At 43.7% G+C, this 20,033-nt stretch overlaps 1 protein-coding gene across 3 annotated transcripts in view; it reads left to right on the top strand.

The window, feature by feature from the left end:
- Window positions 1–20,033, top strand: part of rfwd3 (ring finger and WD repeat domain 3) — a 46,550-nt gene that overhangs the window by 11,618 nt on the left and 14,899 nt on the right. For all 3 annotated transcript variants that reach the window (XM_072518492.1, XM_072518491.1, XM_072518493.1), the window contains 5 exons: window positions 8,334–8,542; window positions 13,060–13,145; window positions 15,035–15,262; window positions 16,752–16,843; window positions 19,038–19,152. In XM_072518492.1, coding sequence (XP_072374593.1) covers window positions 8,334–8,542; window positions 13,060–13,145; window positions 15,035–15,262; window positions 16,752–16,843; window positions 19,038–19,152 — 730 coding nt within the window. The remainder of the gene's footprint in view (window positions 1–8,333; window positions 8,543–13,059; window positions 13,146–15,034; window positions 15,263–16,751; window positions 16,844–19,037; window positions 19,153–20,033) is intronic.

Raw genomic sequence — 20,033 nt, 5'->3', positions numbered from 1 at the left:
CTCAAAGGGACCGCTGGGCAATGGGGTTTGCCTCATACCACAAGGGATACCTTTGCCGGTGTTATATTGCTGACAAATCAAACACCGATTACTGATACTCTGGGCCAGCCCCTGCATTTAGGGTGCCACCAAGTGTCCAGCAACAAATCACTAATCCCCCAAGCCCCACAATGAGTTGCAAAGTGTACACATTCGATGACCCATAAAGCCAGTACATCAGACATACAAGTCTGATGTGCTGGCGTGGTCCATAAAGAGGAAACAGAATCATATGTACAACCTAACCGTTTCCACATTTGTTTATCACTTTCAGGAGCGTCCTCCTGTAACCTTATGACGTCTTGGATGGTTGGCATTGACTTGTCAGAAGCAGACATATTTATAGTAGATCGTTTAGTCTGACTTAACATTTTAGGCACCATCACTTGCTGAATTTGTGCGGCTGTCCGCGCTGCACAATCTGCTCGTTCATTACCAACGTCAACTGGGGTCTTACCGTTTGTATGGGCAGCGCATTTAATGACGGAAATCTGCGCGGGCATAAGGAGGGCCTGCAGTAGGTCATTAACTAAACCCCAGTGGGATATTTCCGTGCCGGCCGAGGTAAGGAATCCCCAATTCTTCCAGAGCTGTGGGTTGACATATTCCAAAAGTCACGTCCCAGGTGATGCTGACGTAGAGTATTAATCGTTTCAGGGACCTCACAATATTTTATGGAAGTGCCGTCTGGCATGACTTGAAGTGCGTACTCTGTTGGGTCTGAATGATCCACTGCCCTCCTTACCATAGGCCCCAGATCCTTGGCATGGTACTGATCGTGGACCTGACATGTAATATGAGGGCCTACAGAAGCTGACTGTGGCCATAAATCATAGAATCATAGAATTTACAGTGCAGAAGGAGGCCATTCGGCCCATCAAGTCTGCACCGGCTCTTGGAAAGAGCACCCCACCCAAGGTTCACACCTCCACCCTATCCCCATAACCCAGTAACCCCACCCAACACTAAGGGCAATTTTGGACACTATGGGTGGACAATGTGGTGGTATTGTAACAAAATTGGCTGTACCTCCTTTTCCCGTGACTGTGGCTGTAATCTTGACTGGCCATTCGGTCCCAGTTAACGGCCGGTATTTGTCCTCCAACTCCCTGTTTTGTCCGGCTCTGTCGTAGGCCAGGGTAACGTGGTGCAGTGAATGTTCAATGTCTAACGTCCACCACTGGGGTGTAATAGAAATATAGCACTGTTGTCTCATCCTCCATGATTGAATCGTTACCCCTTCGTCTCCGCACTCTAGCTGTAGCTGGAAGATACACAGTAAATCTCAGGACAACAAGTTACAGTCCAATCCAGTAGTCACCACAAACTGATGATCTGTCGACTTATTCTCATAAGTGACTGTCGCAGGTTCAGAAATGGGATGCTCACACACCTGTCCATGGGGCCCCGACAAATGCTGGGTGTGATCAGATAGTGGTAGTCGAAGCTCTGATTGCACCGAAGGCATGGCTGCTCAAGTGTCGATTACAAATGGGTAATGTTGATCTCCTGTCTGCAGAGAGATAATAGGTTCCCTGCCCGATTGGAGAGTCCTTATGACTAAATTAGCTAGTCAATCTTGTGTTGGGAAAGGGTTTGCCTGGGAGAAGTTGGTGTACCTCATCTGTCCTCCCCTTAGTGGGTACCCCCTCCCTTGGGTCGGGTAGTCGCCTCCTGCTGCCCGTCTTTTAAAGGGGCATTCCTGATGCCAGTGATCTGTACGGCCACAATTAAAACATGCATTGTTCCCTCTATATCTGCCGCTAGTTGGGGTCTCAGATCATCCTTTTTCATTACATACTCAGTCTTAATCTTTGTAACTGAGCCTCCTTCCTGGCTTACACCCTCCTTTCAATAAAATCTGACTGCCCGGGCCATCTGGGAAGGGTCGTTCTCTTGTCCTATTCATGTTATTTCATTTCACGGCAGTGGTAGGCAATGCATTAACATAGCACAATATTGAGGGGAATTCTGACCATTTTGGTACAGCAAGTCGCCTGACTGCTCACGGTAGATTTCATTAAAACGTTCCAGAAATTGCTCTGGCTCTTCAGTCTTTTTAGGTTTGATGTCTAAGATAGCAGAGATGTTTATGGGCTTTTGAAATATGGCATTCAACACATTCAGGATTTGTGCCCGTCTATCATTGTCCAAGGCATGGGCTTGCTGAAGTGCAGCATGGCTAGCATAATTCAAGTGGTTGAGGTGACTGCGGTACTCTGCTGGAGTTAAAAGCTGCTGGACTAGGGCCCAGAGGTCCCTATAATCAGCTTGATAAACTGAAATGGTAGTTCTCCGAGTCCACGAAAGCAGCAGGAGATTTCTTCCTGTCTGGGATTGCAGCATCATCTCACTGGGTCTCCATGGGAAATAAAAGTCTATCGTGGGCTGGGCTGCTGCTGTTGCAACATCAGGGTTGGGTATTTTCCTAATCGGCAACTGTCTCAGAGTCTCACTCGGGGGTGCTTTAGCGGATTCCTCTGGCTCTTCAAATACTTCAACGTCCTTCCCTTCCACTAGGGGGGGCTCCAGCTCCTCCGAACCATTCCCATCCTCTTTCTTTGTTCTCATACTTTTCTGTCCTACTATATTGGTCTTAAGGGATCTAGGTGGTATGCGTAATTGTTTCTGGATAGGATCTGGCCCCTCTTTCATTGTCTGAGATCGGGTCCTAGAGCTAACTGGGCTTGTGGAACAGATCTCCCCTTCTCTAACAGATGGTGAAGGTGCAGAAATTGGGCCCAAACTATTAACCAAAGGGACTGGAGAGGCTGGCATGCCTTGAATCTGGGAGCAGTGACTGGATATAAATTATGATACCCTGGTGGTTCTGGAATTAGTGCAGACAATGCTACCGGTGCAGTCGGGACTCCACTCGACATGGTCCAATTCTCTAGGTCATCGTCTGCCTCTGTCAATGCAAGGCCAGCCATTGAACTATGTAGCCCATTTTTATTCTTGAGTCTGCCCCGCTAGGTGTCTCCCTCTCTCTACTTGTGCGTTTTTTTTTTAATGCACACTCCTTTTTCAAGATCTCCAGAGTTTTCTGGTATCACCCCTTCACTAATTGGAATCCCCATTTTAAGGGCATTTTCTTGCCAACTTAATAACATGATCGTGTCCCTCTCCTCTTGACTATATTGTCTCCATAATCCAATTAACTCTTTAGCTTTCATACTTTGGCTCTTTTTTATTTGTTCATTTATTTGCCTATTTATAACCAATGGCAATTTTTGCTACTTGCCAAAGTTATTTAAAAAGGTTTTGAGCAGTTTTCTTTTAAAATTTAAAATGTTTGAAAATTCAAATTGAATTACTGCAAACTGCAAGCTTAGTTCTGATCTCAACTCAGAACTGAATTTAAGATTTGCTTAACACAACCTTGTATAACTTTTACAACTTAATTAATTCTTTATCTTAACAATTTTTCTTTTAACAAGTTTTTCTTACATTCACAAAAATGTTGGCTGCTATCAATGAGGGAGCAGTTGGCTGCAGTGATTTATACCGGAGCAAAGTTAACTGTCATCTCCAGATTTACACTTTTTAAAATGGTGTCAGTGAGTTTCTTTAAGTTTCTATTAATTCACAAATAAAATGAAATAAACATTACTTCAAGTAATTCAAACTTAAGATTCTGGCAATTTCAATCAATTGCTTGCTAAAATAATTAACTTTTATCAAAGAGGTGGAGAAATCCACTGGTTTTCTTTATTTAATTCAAAACGTAACTTTGCTGGAGTTTCACTGACTCGAAAGAAAGGTATCCGATTACACCACAGGCTGCCTGTTATCTCAATGCCCGTGTGAGAAGCACTGTCTGTAGTCTTTAACTTTGGCTGCTGTTAACCCTTTGAGAAACTTCTGCTTTAACTAACATGCAGCATCCAGTTCTATGGATGCGTCTTTGTTTTGAAATTTATCCAAGCAATTCCCCATAATCTCTAACTAGTCCTCAAGACTGCGTTTCTCGCCACTACAGTCCAAGGATACAATTTTAGCTTAATCAACTATAGTTTTAAAAACACTCGTGGAACTGAACCATCTTTCCGATGTCCCATCAGTTCATCAAAAACACTCGTGGAACTGAACCATCTTTCCGATGTCCCATCAGTTCCACAATTAACCCAAAACTGAACTATCAATATTATGATATCCCATCAGTTTAATTTTCTAATCCCCAGACTGACCTTTGATTTCGTCGCGACGATCTTTCCGTACCAACCGCGAGTGACCAGACCAATCGGACCATGAGAAGAGGGGAAAATCAATGTGGTCATTTTCCAGCTACACACATTGTGGGCCCATTTCCACTTTCCTTGTCCAACATCAGTCTGATTCTGATTTTGCAGCTGGCCAGTGACCGTCTGGAGAAATCCCGGGTTTCGGCACCAAATGACAATATTGAATTCTTTACCTGTCAGTCTGGCCTCAATAAAACTCTAGATGGATTTGTAGGTATAGTATTATTTATTTTAACTCACTTGCAAGTCTGACTCGCTTCATAATGAGCCTCAGAACGCACAAGCTGTCTTCTGAAACCCTAGGAACCGAGTGAGGTCGGAGACAAAGAGATCTCTGCAAATACATTCAAATGGCATCAAGTTTCACATACAAGATTCCCATAGGTCATCCTATACCCCTCCTGACCTGGCCATACATCCTGATTGGCTCACTTCGCATTCCTTAACCCTGGGCCTCTTGTTACCCAGCATCCTTTTCCCTATCCTTGCCATGCTTTCTGAAATCCTTTGTCTGTGAACTTACTACTATTAGACTGATCACATCCACATTACTGTAACTAATATTTGAACTAACTATTTTATATCACATTCGTTTGTTCAATTCCTCAAGGGGCATAGATAGAGTCGACAGAAAGAAACTTTTCCCCTCGGTGGAGAGATCAATGACCGGGGGCATAGAATTAAGGTAAGGGGCAGGAGGTTTAGAGATGCGAGGAAGAACTTTTTTACCCAGAGGATGGTGGGAGTTTGGAACTCGCTGCTGCCTGAAAGGGTGATGGATGCAGAGAATCTTCAACATTTAAAAAGTAATTAGATGTGCACTTGCATACAAGACTACGGGCCAAGTGCTGGGAAATGGGATTAGAATAGTTAGGTGGTTGTTTTTGATTGACGCAGACTCGATTGTCGAAGTTGAACACCACTTGGAAGAAGCACTTGAGGGTAGCAAAGGCACCAAATATACTCTGGGTGGGGAACATCAATGTCTATCACTGAGGGTGGCTTGGTTGCAACGCAACTGACCGAGCTAGCTGAATCTTAAAGGATATATCTGCCAGACATGGCCTGCAGCAGGTGAGAGCCAACAAAAGGGAAATATCTATTTGACCTCCACCTCACCAATCCTCTGTCACAGCTACATCTACCCAACAATGTAATGAATTGCCCAGGTAAGTCCTGTCTACAAAAAGCAGGCCTAATCCAATCCAGCCAATTACCACCCTTTTCTGTTAAGCACTGTTGCCTCAGCGCCAGGGACCTGGGTTTGATTCTGGCCTTGGGTGACTGGGTTTGGGTTTGGATTTATTGTCACGTGTACCAAGGTACAGTGAAAAGTATTGTTCTGTGTATAGTCCAGACATACTGTGTGGAGTTTGCCTGTTCTCCCCGTGCCTGCATGGGTTTATTCCAGGCGCTCCTGTTTCCTCACCATCCAAAGATGTGTAGGTTAGGTGCGGTTATGGGGATAGGGTGGGGGAGTGGCTCTTGGTTGGATGCTCTTTCGGAGGGCTGATCCAGACTCAATGGGCTGAATGGCCTCGCCCTGCACCGTAGAGATGCTATGTATTTTAGTTGCCTCCCCGAACAGGCGCCGGAATGTGGCGACTAGGGGCTTTTCACAGTAACTTCATTAAAGCCTACTTGTGACAATGAGTGATTTTCATTTCATTTCATTTCATTACTCATGATGGAAGATGTTGTTGACAGTGCTGTCATTGAAATCAGTGGTATTTGAGATTGGGGGGAACTCTTCAGTACCTGGAATTGTACCTAGAACAAAGAGCTGTAGTTGTGGTTTCTGGAGGCCAAATTTCTTAACCCCAGGACATTGCTGCTGGAGTTACTTATGGTAGTGTCCCAGACCCAATCATCTTCTGCTGCTTCATCTATGACGTACCATTCACAACTCTGATACTGAGGCAGTCTGTGCCCGCATGCAGCAACACCTGGACAAATTGAGGCTTGGGCTGTTAAGTGCTAAGTAAGATTTGTGTCACACAAATGCCAGGCAATAACCATCTCCAACAGGAGAGAATCTCCCCATGACATTCAAAGATATTACCATTGCTGAATCCACCACTATCAAATTCCTGGGGGTTACTATTAACCAGAAACTGAACTGGACCAGCCATATAAATACTAGAGCAGGTCAAGGGTTAGGAATTATGTAACAAGCAACTCACCATCTAACTGCAAAGCCTGTCCACCATCTACAAGGCGCAAATCAAGAGTGTGGTTTTCTCCACTTGGACTGGAATGAATGTAGCTCCAACAATCTTGAGTTATTGAAGTCCCTATGACATCCACCACCTTAAGTATTCGCTCCCTCCACTCTGACACTCAGTGGCAGCAGTTCATACCATTTGCAAGATGCAATGCAGAAGTTTGAAAGAAGTTCTTCAGCATTACTTTCCAAGCCTGCAGTCTAGCAGCTAGAAGAACAAGGACAGCAAGTGCAAGGGGACACGATCACCTGTATGTTCCCCTGATTTGACACTGTAATGATGTTCCTTCACTGTCTCTGGATCAAAAATCTAGCACTTCCTCCCTGCAGCACAGTCAATGGACCTAGACCACATGGACTGTAATGGTTCAAGAAGCTGGTTCACTGCTATCTTGAAGACAAATAGGGATGGGCACTAAATACTGGCTTACCCTGTAATGTAGGGGCTGGTCTTGTAATGCAGAACAATGCCAGCAGCGCGGGTTCAATTCCTGTACTGGCCTCCCCGAACAGGCGCTGGAGTGTGGCGACTAGGGGCTTTTCACAGTAACTTCATTGAAGCCTACTTGTGACAAGAAGTGATTATTATTATTAATGCTCAAATCCCAAGAATTGGAAGAAAAAATGCAAGTGTCGTTGGAATGGTCAATGTTTGTTGTGACACTCTCATATTTTAAAAATTCATTCTTGGGACATGAATGTCACTGGCTTGGATAGTATTTGTTGCCCATCCCTAATTGCCCTTGGTGGATGGTGATGAACTGCTGCAGGCCATATAGTGCAGATGCACTCGAGTGTTTTTCTTTTGTGACAATTTGATCCACCTGGGTGGCTTGCTGGGCCATTTCAGAGGGCACTCCAGAATCAGCCACATTGCTGTAGATCTGGAAACATCAGTCGGCCAGACTGGGTAAGGATGGCAGGTTCCTCCCTGAAGAACATAGTGGAAGATGGGTTTTTAATGACAGTTTGGTAGTTTCATGATTATTAATGAAACTCATTTTATTCCAGATTTTAATTGAATCTTGATTATTAATTAATTTAGTTCTCAAGCTGCACTGTTGGGATTGAAGTTATCTCCAGATCTCCAAGCACTTAGATTACTAGTCCAGCAACTTCCCATTCTGCTACTTTTCCAGGAATTATTTTTTTTAAAAGCAACAGCCCTGGACTCCTCTTTGGGCAGGCCAGAACCAACTAGTACCTGGTGGAAGAGCATTGATGCTGTGAGAAAGATTGCTGCACGTCAGTGTATTACGATCCTGCATGCAGAACAAGTGGCCTTGTATTTTGTTGAGAAAATTTAGAATATCCATTTTCTTTTCCAATTAAGGGTCAATTTAGCATGGTCAATTCACCTACCCTGCATATCTTTGGGTTATGGGGTTGAGACCCATGCAGACACAAGGAGAATGTGCAAACTCCACATGGACAGTGACCCAGGGCAAGGAGGCCTTGTATCTTTTTAAGTTCTCAACTGGCAGATAAGCCTTTCTATTAGTGGGAAGGACTAGAAAATGGAACTGCACCGGTTTACTAATAGTTGGATTAAAGACCCGGCATGCATAGATAGTGCCACTGACTGTAAGCAAGAGTGCAATCCACTGATACAGGGTTCTCTCTCCAAGCCGAATAATTTTGTTTAATCAGCTTCTGACTTGGAATCAACAACATTGTATATTCTAGCTTAAGGAGAGGAGAGCCTTTGGTTGCAGAAGTTGCAGGTTAGGCAGATGTGCTTCGATTGAAAAAGCTGGTGACACTTTTATCCGCTGAGCATCTCTTGAGCATAGAATGTAATTTATGTGCAACACTTTTAATTCCAGGTCTGGAGCTTTGGACAACTACTTCCGGGTTAACAGACAGCAACGCACACAATCAGCCAGGTTAGTAGCCGAATATGGAGAAGATGAGATGAGCAGTGAAGATTCCAGTACCGATCTGAGCACCGATATCAGTGAGTCTGAGGAGAGTGGCAGCACCACAGAGATAGAGGATGAGTATGAGGGCGATGAATCTGCAGCAGCTCCGCCAGGTGAGTTCAGAGAGCCTCTCTGAAGTGTCATGAAGACTCACCAAGTTCACCTACTTACTGTAGCAGGATCAACCCAAATGGATGCATTCCACTTTCATCTTTCTGGGGGTTTCAAATCACTCTAGCTTTCTTCCATGTTTCCGTTCTCTGATATGCTTGAGTGCAGGATCGGGAACTGGTAGAGTTTGCTGGATAGAACTTTGCTTCTGATATCCTGTATCCACCAACCCAGCAGCTCCAGGATATCCAGGTCAGAGGGGTGAGAACCAAGTGCTGCAGCTGGACTGAATGTATCTGTAACATGCCACCTTGTAACACCATGTCTGCTTTCCAACTGGGGAAAGGTGACATAAACATTAATAATTCATTGAAGAATGAATGGGGATTACTTTTGCACTTTAAAATGTAAGTTGCTTTAACCTACTTGAAGTACTTAGTGGGACTTTTTTAAAATATAAATTTAGAGTACCCAATTCATTTTTTCCAAGAAAGGGGCAATTTAGTGTGGCCAAACCACTTAACCTGCACATCTTTGGGTTGTGGGGGCGAAACCCACGCAAACACGGGAGAATGTGCAAACTCCACACGGACAGTAACCTAGAGCCGGGATTGAACCTGGAACCTCGTTGCCGTGAGGCAGCAGGGCTAACCCGCTGTGCCACCGTGCTGCCCTAAGTTCTAACAGCACTTAAAGGCCATTTGATTGATCAAAACTAAACGCACCTGACCTAGCGCTGACCACAGTTGGATTACTCAAAAGTCATGTTTTCAACACCCAGGTTAATAGATTGTTTCATACTTTCATCATTTTAAATGGAAATAGTTAATGTTATCTCTCATTTGTTTTTCAGTATTTATGCCCTACAGCTACCGTTTTAGACTTGTATCTTTTGCCATATCGTGTAGCTGGCTCTCACTAGGAATGATGCGAGTTTCTGAGCCCTTTTCAATGTCAACATATATCTTTTGTATTATAATACAATATCCCAAGTTTATTTTTAATTGGAAACAATGTAGGAGCAAGAGTAGGTCATTCGAGCCTGCTCCGCCATTCACTATTATAGAAAGCTATTGATTGTTACATGGATCACAGAATCCCTACTGTGCAGAAGGAGGCCATTCAGCTCCTATAGTCTGCACCGAACCTTCAAAGACCACTACCAATGTCCACTCATCCGTCCACCTTACCTTATCCCTGTAATCCAGCCTGTACATCTCTGGACACTGAGGAGCAATTTATCATGACCAATCCACCTAACCTGCACATCTTTGGACTGTGGGAGGAAACCGGAGCACGCGGAGGAAACCCATGCATGCACTGGGAGGAAGTACAAACTCCACACAGTCACCTAAGGCTAGAATTGAACCTGGGTTCCTGGCGCTGTGAAGCAGCAATGCTAACCACTGTGCCACCTCGTGGCTGATCCTCTATCTCAGCACCATTCTCTTGCACTCTCCCATGCCCCTTGATGCCTTTGGAGTCTAGGAACCTATTTCCTTCTTCAATATATTAGGTGACTTGGCCTCCACAGCCTTCCGTGATAAAGAATTCCACAGGTTAACCATCCTCTGAGTGAAGATGTTTTGCCTCATCACAGTCCTAAATGGGGTGGCACAGTGGTTAACAGTGCTGCCTCTTGACGCCGAGAACCCGGGTTCGATCCCGGCCCCAGGTCATTGTCCGTGTGGAATTTGCACATTCTCCCCGTATCTGCGTGGGTCTCATCCCCACAACCCAAAGATGTGCGGGGTAGGTGACTTGACCACACTAAATTGCCCCTTAATTGGAAAAAAAGAATTTGGTGCTCGAAATTTTTTTTAAAATCAGTCCTAAATGGCCTACCGCATATCCTGAGACTGTGACCCCTTGTTCTCGACTCCCCTGTCAGAGGAAGTCATCACTGCATCCAGCCAGCCCAGACTTGTCAGAATTTTATTTGTTTCAATGAGACCCCTTCATTCATCTAAACTCGAGTGAATGCAGACCTGTTCAAACCAATCTCTCCTCTTATGACAATTCTGCCATCCCAGGAATCAGTTTGGTGAATCTTTGCTGCACTCCCTCTATGGCAAGTATATCCTTTCTTCAATAAGGAGATGAAAACTGTGCACATTACTCCAGGGGCAGTCTCACCAAGGTCCTGTATAGTTGCAGTAAGACATCCTTGCTCCTGTTCTCAAATCCTTTTGCAGTGAAGGCCAATGTACTGTTTGCCTTCCTAACTGCTTGCTGTACCTGCATGCTTGCTTTCAGTGTACAAGCACACCCAGGTCCCTTTGTACATTGACATTTTCCAACCTGTCACCATTTAAATAAGATAAAACTCTGCATCCTGTTTTTCCTACCAAAGTGGATAACTTCACACATTCATGTTATAATGCATCTGCCTTGTATTTGCCCACTCAAAAACTTGTCTAGATCACCTTGAAGCCTCTTAACATCCTGCTCACCACTCAGTTTACATGTCATCAGCAAACTTGGAAATATTACATTTGGTTCCCTCATCCAAATCATTGATATATGTTGTGAATAGCTGGGGTCCAAGTACGGGTCCCTGCGGTACTCCACTGGTCACCGCCTGCCACTCTGAAAAAGACCCATTTATTCCTGCTCTGTTTCCTGCCTGCTAACCAATTCTCAATCCATGCCAATATATTACCTCAATTAATTTTATATGTTAATCTCTTGTGTGGGACTTTATCAAAAGCATTCTGAAAATTCAAATACACAACATCCACGGTTCTCCCTCGTCTATTCCATTATTTACATCCTCAAAATAACTGGGGCTGTTTAGCACAGGGCTAAATCGCTGGCTTTGAAAGCAGACCAAGGCAGGCCAGCAGTTAAATTCCCATACCAGCCTACCCGAACAGGTGCCGGAATGTGGCGACTAGGAGCTTTTCACAGTAACTTCATTTGAAGTCTACTTGTGACAATAAGCGATGTTCATTTCATTCATTTCCCTTTCATAAATCCATGTTGATTTTGTTCAATCCTGATGATTTTTCTAAGTGCCCTGTTATAAGAGACTCTCGCATTTTCCCTACTAATGTTACGCTGATCGGTCTGAAACTCCATTATCTGCCTCACTTTGTGGGATATGGGTGTCGATGGCAAGACCAACATTTGTTGCCCATCCCTAATTGCCCTTGAACTGAGTGGCTTGCTTGGCCATTTCAGAGAGCAGTTGAGAAGAGTCAACCATATTGCTGGAGTCGTGTGTAAGCTAGAGCAGGTAAGGATGTCAGATTTCCCTCCCTGAAGGACATGAGTGAACCAGATTTTTAATGACTATGGTTTCATGTTCACCATTACGAAGACAAGTGAGATCTGGCAACTTATTGGGAGCTTCTGTTGACCTGTATTCCACATTCTGAGTTTGACTTTAGCCTTGACATTGAAAGTGATGAATCTACAAGGAGCCGGGAATAACAGTTATTCCAACTTATTTTACTAATTCTGTTTGTCCGTGTTCCTTCTATTTTTAATTTACCCACTTTAACTGAAAATGTATTTGGGTGGGTGGGGGGAGTGGGAAAGAATCGGTCTGTAAATTGCTTTACAGCCTGGGTATGTTAAAGGTACTGCTATACATGCAATGTATTGTACAAGCTGATGCTTTACTCTGTTGCTATTTAGCCACTTGTAACTGAGTTGAATTCTTTAGTTCACTGCATCCTCTAAAATCTGGAGAGTAGAAGAGTTGGTAAATGTAACAAACTTTATGCATCTTGGCCATTGATGTAGTTAAGAAACATTGTCTCCTGTCGGGCTTCACTCAGCCCCACCTATTAGTGTGACTGACACTCCCAGTGCCTTGTTCTATATATGTTCTCTTCACTTTAGAAATATCTCTTCAGCTCCAAATGTACTTATCGTGTGAGTGCTGATACCATTTTGCATTGTATTGCTTGCAATTGATCCATTTTCACCTTTTTAAAGATGGGCAAGACTTTGAAACATCAGTGTTTGAAAATATAACGTGTTCTTTTTTAACTTTGTTTAACCGAAGTCTATTCAGAAGATCGCTTTTGAATTTGAACTTGCACCATTAGTGCATTTAGTAACAATGCAGCCATCAGGTTGTGATAAAGAATCCGATGGTTCGTAAATGTCCTTTGGGGAAGGTAATTTAGTGCCTTTATCCAATCTAGCCTACATGTGACTCGTATTTTCCCTTTGAAGTGGCTGAACAAATCACTTCATTATATCGGGGCAAATAGATACCAGCGTTGTAAGTGATGTGACATCCGGAGAGTGAATTTTAAAAACAATTCTCTGTTAAAACCTCGGCAGGTTTTGTTTTGTTGTATTGAAGTGAATTCTGTAGTTCAATTTTCCTAAAAACGATTGGGGTTTACTTGGGCATTTAATAATGGAGGTGTAATGGTGAGTGATTAATGGGTGGTGGCAAATGTTTATTTTTGGGCCCATTCATGGCCTTAAATGTTGACATTCCCACTTCTTGTATACAGAGTTTTGTCATCAGTATCCTGACTGACCTGTGCTTTTGCAGCTCCTGCTAGTGCCCCCGTGCTGGTCAACCCCGTGCCAGTTCAGAGTGCCGAGACTGGAGATTCACAGTCTGCACGGCAAGAGCAGGTAAGGCATTTCAGAAATTATAAATGTTTTGTCCCATAAACAACTGCAAAGTTCTGCGAAGCACTCTAACTCATTTAGATCTGGAAAGTTTGCCTTATCCTAGAATGTGAAGGTCCCGTGGAAATTAACGGGGAATAACTGTTAGGGAATGAGTATTCTTGAGGTCTCGCAAGAGAGAGATTGACATACTTTTGTTCAGTAACGGTATGAAGGAATATGGAACCAAGGTGAGCAAGTAATTTGGATCAGCCGCGATAGGGCTACTTGTGTTGTATAAGATTTGTTTTGATATGTGCTCTCGCTTGTTGACATGTTGGCGATGAGCTGTTATCTCCAAGTATGTGTGGAATATATGGTGACTTGATGACTTGGCACATTAACGTTCCAGTATTTTGTGCAACAACACCATTCCTCCTGAGCTGCACAGTTGTACAGCAACCCAAACGTTGCTGCGCACTTAAAGAAATTGCCTGAGCGTGCAATAGAAATTAGAGGGAACATTGGTCCCAAAATGGTGAGACATGGATTTGTGGCATTAACCCCAATATTTAGCAGATTGAGAAAAATAGATGGTAAGTTGAATGGGCAGCTTTTTATGAAATGGATTGCGAGGCCTGTGTATTTTTTGAACTGAAAGGAGGAGTGGGGAGACAAATTTAATTTTGGGGTGAGAGTGTACTGCGGTGAAAAATAACTGATGAAGCTTGTAACTTGTGAGCCTTAAGGTATCAGCTGTGGCTCATTCTTGCATCTGATGCACAAGGTTGTGGCTTCAGGCCCCACTCAGACCTGAGCACAAACCTAGCTTCATGTGCAAGTGGACACATGGTCTTTTGCTGGGCATTTGTGCTTCACTGCTATCCAGTTTAGTTTTGTTGCATTTGGCAACATGCTTCAATCTTGAACTAAAATTATTTTTATTTAATATTGGGCACATTAGGGCGCATGATGGCGCAGTGGTTAGCACTGCTGCCTCATGCGCTGAGGACCCAGGATCAATCTCGGCACTAGGTCACTTTTCGTGTGGAGTTTGCACATTCTCCCTGTGTCTGTGTGGGTTTCAGCCCCACAACCCAAAGATGTGCAGAGTAGGTGGATTGCCCCTTAATTGGGGGGGGGGGGGGGGGAATAATTGGGTACTCTAAATTTATAAAATAAAGAGAAGATGAACCCACAGCAAACTGAAGTAGAAGTAATCGACATGTCTGAGACGTGTCCCATATGGGAGGATGTACTGAGAAAATACTTAAAGGGGAAAGGTACTCGAAAAAAAAAAATTTTTAAGAATACTATTGGGCACATTAATAAAAGAAACAGTGGTGGAAAATGCATGGATTACTTTAAACACTTGGTCTATCAACCGTTAGCATAGATTTACTGTTGTAATGATCGCTACAGAGACTTAAATATCATGATGCGGTTGCTGCTGTACTGCATTGGTTACCTTTGCTTCCTGTAGTGCGTATCAAAAGTTAAGAGACTGATTTAATATGGTTAATTGTGGAAGTACATTATAGAGTAGAAGTGAGCCCATGGGTGTCTGGTTAAAACTGCTCTCTTTAGGTCTTGGCTTGTCACAACTTGTAGTGAGGAGTATCTGCTGGAACAAGCACTTGAAGCAGCTACTGCTGGTAGTCCTCATGCATCCCAGCAGAAGCATCACATTGTTGTACTTTCAGAACTTTCATTGAAAGGTCCAGGGAAGTTGAGAAAGTGACAATTTTGACGATTTAAAAAGCTTGTGGAAGGTTTGAGTATTTTCTCATTTAATGAGCCATCGGTAATCATGCCCATCCACCAGCATTCTGAGGTCACGCTTCATCTAAGAGAAAATAAAATATGTATGTAATGGAGGTTTAACAGGGTCTTCATGAATGCTTTACCTTTAGGAAAGCTTGACTTCGCACTCTGAAGACACTCTAAATGTGAAAGAAGATGCAGCGAGCACCAAAACCACCGACGCTGCAGCCTCTGATGAAGAAGTGTATTCGTGCCCCATCTGCTTTGAGCCGTGCACTAATGGAGGGCACCATCTTGCTACTCTGCAGTGCGGCCATCTCTTTGGCTCTACCTGCATCTTCCAATGGCTGAAGGGGGGAGGAGGAAAATGCCCACAGGTAATTTGGTGGCACGCTCTTGGCGGTGGGTGAAATCGACAATTCATATTTTTATTAGAGTTTCGCTGTAACAGGAACTGCTCAAATGAATGGAACCGTCAGAGGTGAAGTTGGGATGGGTTTGAACCGTTTTTGTTCTGCTAGGTTTGCTGAATTTCAGCAAGTGGGAAGAATGTATGGAGCAGTTAATGATCTTGCAATTGAGGTCTCAAGTTACTCGTGGTCTACCTCGTGCTTACCTAAAGCCCTAGCTAGATCTGCTGCTTAACTTCCTTTAGAGCCCACTGAAACTTTGGGATGTTTCAAGTGGAGCAAAAAAGTTTTGGAATTTCAGTTTTCTTTTTCAAAAAGAGATGAGAAAGTTTTGATTTTGGGTTATGGTGCGAGTGGCCTTTTTTCTCTGACAGAGGAAGCAAAGTTCATCTGAGAATCGATTAACAACAGTGAAAATGTCAGTGGCATTATGTCAATATTTGGCTTTGCATGGAATTATTTCATAGAATTTACAGTGCAGAAGGAGGCCATTCAGCCCATCGAGTCTGCACCGGCTCTTGGAAAGAGCACCCTACCCAAGGTCAACACCTCCACCCTATCCCCAGAACCTAGTAACCCCACCCAACACTAAGGGCAATTTTGGACACTAATGGCAATTTATCGTGGCCAATCCACCTAACCTGCACATCTTTTGGACTGTGGGAGGAAACCGGAGCACCCGGAGGAAACCCACACACACACTGGGAGGATGTGCAGACTCCGCACAGACAGTGACCCAAGCCGGAATCGAACCTGGGACCCTGGAGCTGTAAAGCAATTGTGCTATCCACAATGCTACCGTGTATATCTGGGCCATACAGCACAGACACCATCCGTTTCGGCTTGATTAGTCCATGCCGGTGTTAATGTTGCACTTGAGCCTCTTCTGCCTTTACTCATCTAAGCCTACCAACATAATCCTTTTTCGCCCTCACGCACTTGTCTAATCTCCCCATTAAATATATCTACATTACGTGCTTCAATGATTATGCTAGTGAGTTTTCCATTTCCCCCACGCTATTCGTAAAGAAGCTTCTTCTGAATTTGCAGTTTGATTTATTGGTGACTACTTTCCATTGCCTTTAGTTTTGCTCTTCCCCACAAGTGGAACCACTCTGTGTCTACACTGTCAAAACCGTTCATAATTTTAAAGACCGCCAATCAGTTCATATTGTTTTTTTTCATGAAAAAGATGGCCCAGTCTGTTCACTCTCTCCCAATAGGTATGCTCCCGCATTCCAGGCAATATCCTGATACATGTTTTTTCTAACCCTCTCCAGTGCCTCTATCTCTTTTATAAAATATAAGTGTTGTGGAGTGAGTCAGAAATGGGGCCGGGACTTTGGGGACACGAGTTTATGAATGTGTCCCAGTAAAATTATGATTTTATTTTTCCCTCCGATGGAAAATTGTGACTGCTTTATAACCGAACAAGAATCGTGTTTGTCTTTTACAGTGTAATAAGAAAGCTAAGCGGTCAGATGTGGTGTTGGTGTATGCCCCAACAGTGAAAGTTGTGGATACCAGTGAGCAGGAGCGATTGAAGAGGTATACACTAATGAAGTGAAAATACTTGTGACTGACATTTTTTGCAGTTTCACCCTTTTCTAACAGCAAAAAGAGTGCCTTACTCTGTGGAGGGACTGTGAAAAAGGACTTTATGTCTTACTTGGATTCCTTTGTACTAGGCAGGTAACAAAACTGAAGAGGGAATGTTCAAATGTTGGAGAGAGCACAGGGAAGCTGAATGTGAATGATGCCAAGAAAGTGGCTGATCAGTGGGGAAAGGTTATTAAAGGTTCACAATCTACAGCCCAGACCTGGACACAGTAATCTAATGGTTATGTAACTGGACTAGTTTCAGTTTGAAAAATGAATAGCTGAAAAAATCTGGAATTGATTAAGTGACCTTAACGTTTTGGATTGTCATGAAAAAAACCAAACTGGCAGGGAAGGAAATCTGCCACCCTGCCTGCGTATGACTCCACCCCCACACTAATTGGATTGGCGCTTGAGGTTAACTACTCTCTAGTAGTTATCATCACCTTTTCAGGATCTGTGTCTGCCACTTGCTGCTTGTCAGATTTTGTGTATATTATGTTTGTGTTACTGTAGTGGAATGGGGGCAAATAATGCTGATATTGCCAGAGGTGCTCATATCCTAAAAATGAATTAAAATAAAGCCAAGGGAGATGTTTAAGGAAGCACCTCGTGATAGGGAAAATATGTAATGGTATAGAGACAACTCCACCCCACTCCTACCCTCCCTGGCTTCTTGAGGCCAGGTTCCCTCAATTACTTAAAGTAGAAGTCAGCTGCAACCTCATTGAGAAGCAGATATCTCCAAATTGTGGTAGCACCGTGGTTAGCTCTGTTGCTTCACAGCGCCAGGGACCCGGGTTCAATTCCTGGCTTGGGTCACTCTGTGTCCCGGAGTCTGCACATTCTCCCCGTGTCTGCGTGGGTTTCCTCCGGGTGCTCCGGTTTCCTCCCACAAGTCCTGAAAAACGTGCTTGTTAGGTGAATAATTGGGCATTCTGAATTCTCCCTCGCTGTACCTGAATAGGTGCTGGAGTGTGGCGACTAGGGGCTTTTCACAGTAACTTCATTGCAGTGTTACTGTAAGCCTTTTTGCGACACTAATAAAAGATTATTATAAATTGTGTCAGTGCATCCGAACTGCCACCACAGTACCAGAACTGCCTGCTTGGCAGAAGAAGTAGCATAAAAGGTAGCTCCAGTAAATTTACTTATGCTCATATCTCGGGTATATTGTCAAAAAGCCGCAGCAGAAACCAGGTGTGTTTTAATAGGTGTGCTCTAAGAGAGTCACCTCCTGGCAATATCAGCATTATTTGCCCCCATTCCACTACAGTAACACAAACATAATATACACAAAATCTGATATGCAGCAAGTCCTCCACAAGTTCACAAAGGAATGCAAATAAAAGGCAACTTTCAGAAAGCACTTCTCACTTTCTGCTTTTGTTTTGTGACCTTCTTGCAAATGTTTCCAAAACTACTTTTTTTCATGTCCTCCCAAGACCTTGGAAAGAAAGGGAGGGAAAATACTCAAAACGGGGATGTGTCAATGAAAGCTTGTTAATTCTAATTTAACTCTTCTAGGAACGCTGCTGTTCAATATTGCGGCACTCTTCTCTGCCCAGCAAAGTACTGGTCTGAGAATGTGGCTGGATAACCTGATCGCAATCCTTTGACAGTGTTGCCACAAATTTAATTCCTGTGGGTATTATCGAGGTAAACCCAGAGGAGTCTTCCCTCCATTTTATGCGTAGTGCGTGACTGCATCAGCTGCCAAATGTCATCTGAATTTGGAGGTTTCAGACTCAGTCCCACTGAAGTAAGTGCAGTAGGTAATCCAGGCTGACACTCCAGTGAAGTACTTTTTTCCCCCTTTTTAAAATAAATTTAGAGTACCCAATTCTTTTTTTTCCAATTAAGGGGCAATTTAGCGTGTTCGATCCACCTATCCATTGAAGTACAGAGGAAGTGCTCTCTTTTGATAAGCTGTTAACCAAAGCCTTACCTGCCCTCTTGACTATGAAAGACCCCCCACCCCACTCCTCCAAGGTAACTTTGTGATCACTATTTATTCCTTGGATACCATTCTTACCGAGAATGAATTATTATATTGTGAAGTTTACCTGTTTTCATTTTCCTTTGGGGAACCTTTCAAGTTTTGTCTCTTTTGCCTTCACTTTGATCTCTTTCTCCTGGGCAGAGATCTGGAGAAGGAGCAGGTGATGCGTCGGAAAGCAGAGCTCGAGTCTGCACAGTGTCGTCTCCAACTGCAGTTCTTGACAGACGAGTGCAGCAAGTTACGTAAACAGCTGCAGGTAAGGATTGATCTCCCGCGAATCCTCATACATAAGTGCAGAAAATGGGGTCCATTACTATTTGCTTTACCAGGTCTCCACCAGATTTCTGGGATTAGGGGCGGCACGTGGCGCAGTGGTTAGCACTAGGACTGCGGCGCTGAGGACCCGGGTTCGAATCCCGGCCCTGGGTCACTGTCCGTGTGGAGTTTGCACATTCTCCCCGCATCTGCATGGGTTTCACTCCCACAACCCAGAGATGTGCTGGTTAGGTGGATTGGCCACGCTAAATTGCCCCTTGGGAGAAAAAAAAATAATTGGATACTCTAAATTTTTACAAAATTTAAACAAAAAAAAAAAGATTTCTGGGATTAATCACGATGTTGCTGTTCTAGGTAATATGTTGGCTGGAATTCTGTCAGTCGCTGTGAGATTTGGGTGGATGTTGATGTTTGTCATTTCATTACATGTCTTTTCATTTCTGAAGTTGGAGCTGTCATGTCAATTGAATAACATATATTCTATTTCTCAACTAGTGATATTCTACATTGTGTCTGTGTTTCTAATCTGCTGTATGCAGCATAATACTTCTAATCTTGCTCTAATTGAGTAAGAAACATTCACACTTAGTTCACAGCTTGTGCTTGACAATGAGCTATGATTAGAGACAATTTACTTCTAATCTGCCAGTGAACATATAAAGCTGAGACTGGCATCATCTGGCACTGAAGGCTATTCTGTTTTCCAGGTGTTCTCTGATCTTCAATAAATTCCTGCGTACACGTTTACGGCCCGGTGGCACAGTGGTTAGCACTGCTGCCTCACAGCGCCAGGGACCCAGGTTTGATTCCGACCTTGGGTAACTGTCTGTGTGAAGTTTGCATTTTCTCCCCGTGTCTGTG

This window comes from Scyliorhinus torazame, chromosome 10 (genome assembly GCF_047496885.1).
Source record: "Scyliorhinus torazame isolate Kashiwa2021f chromosome 10, sScyTor2.1, whole genome shotgun sequence".
NCBI classification, from domain to species: domain Eukaryota; kingdom Metazoa; phylum Chordata; class Chondrichthyes; order Carcharhiniformes; family Scyliorhinidae; genus Scyliorhinus; species Scyliorhinus torazame.
Note: the sequence above shows the minus strand (reverse complement) of the source record. Positions and strands in the feature narration are given on the sequence as shown.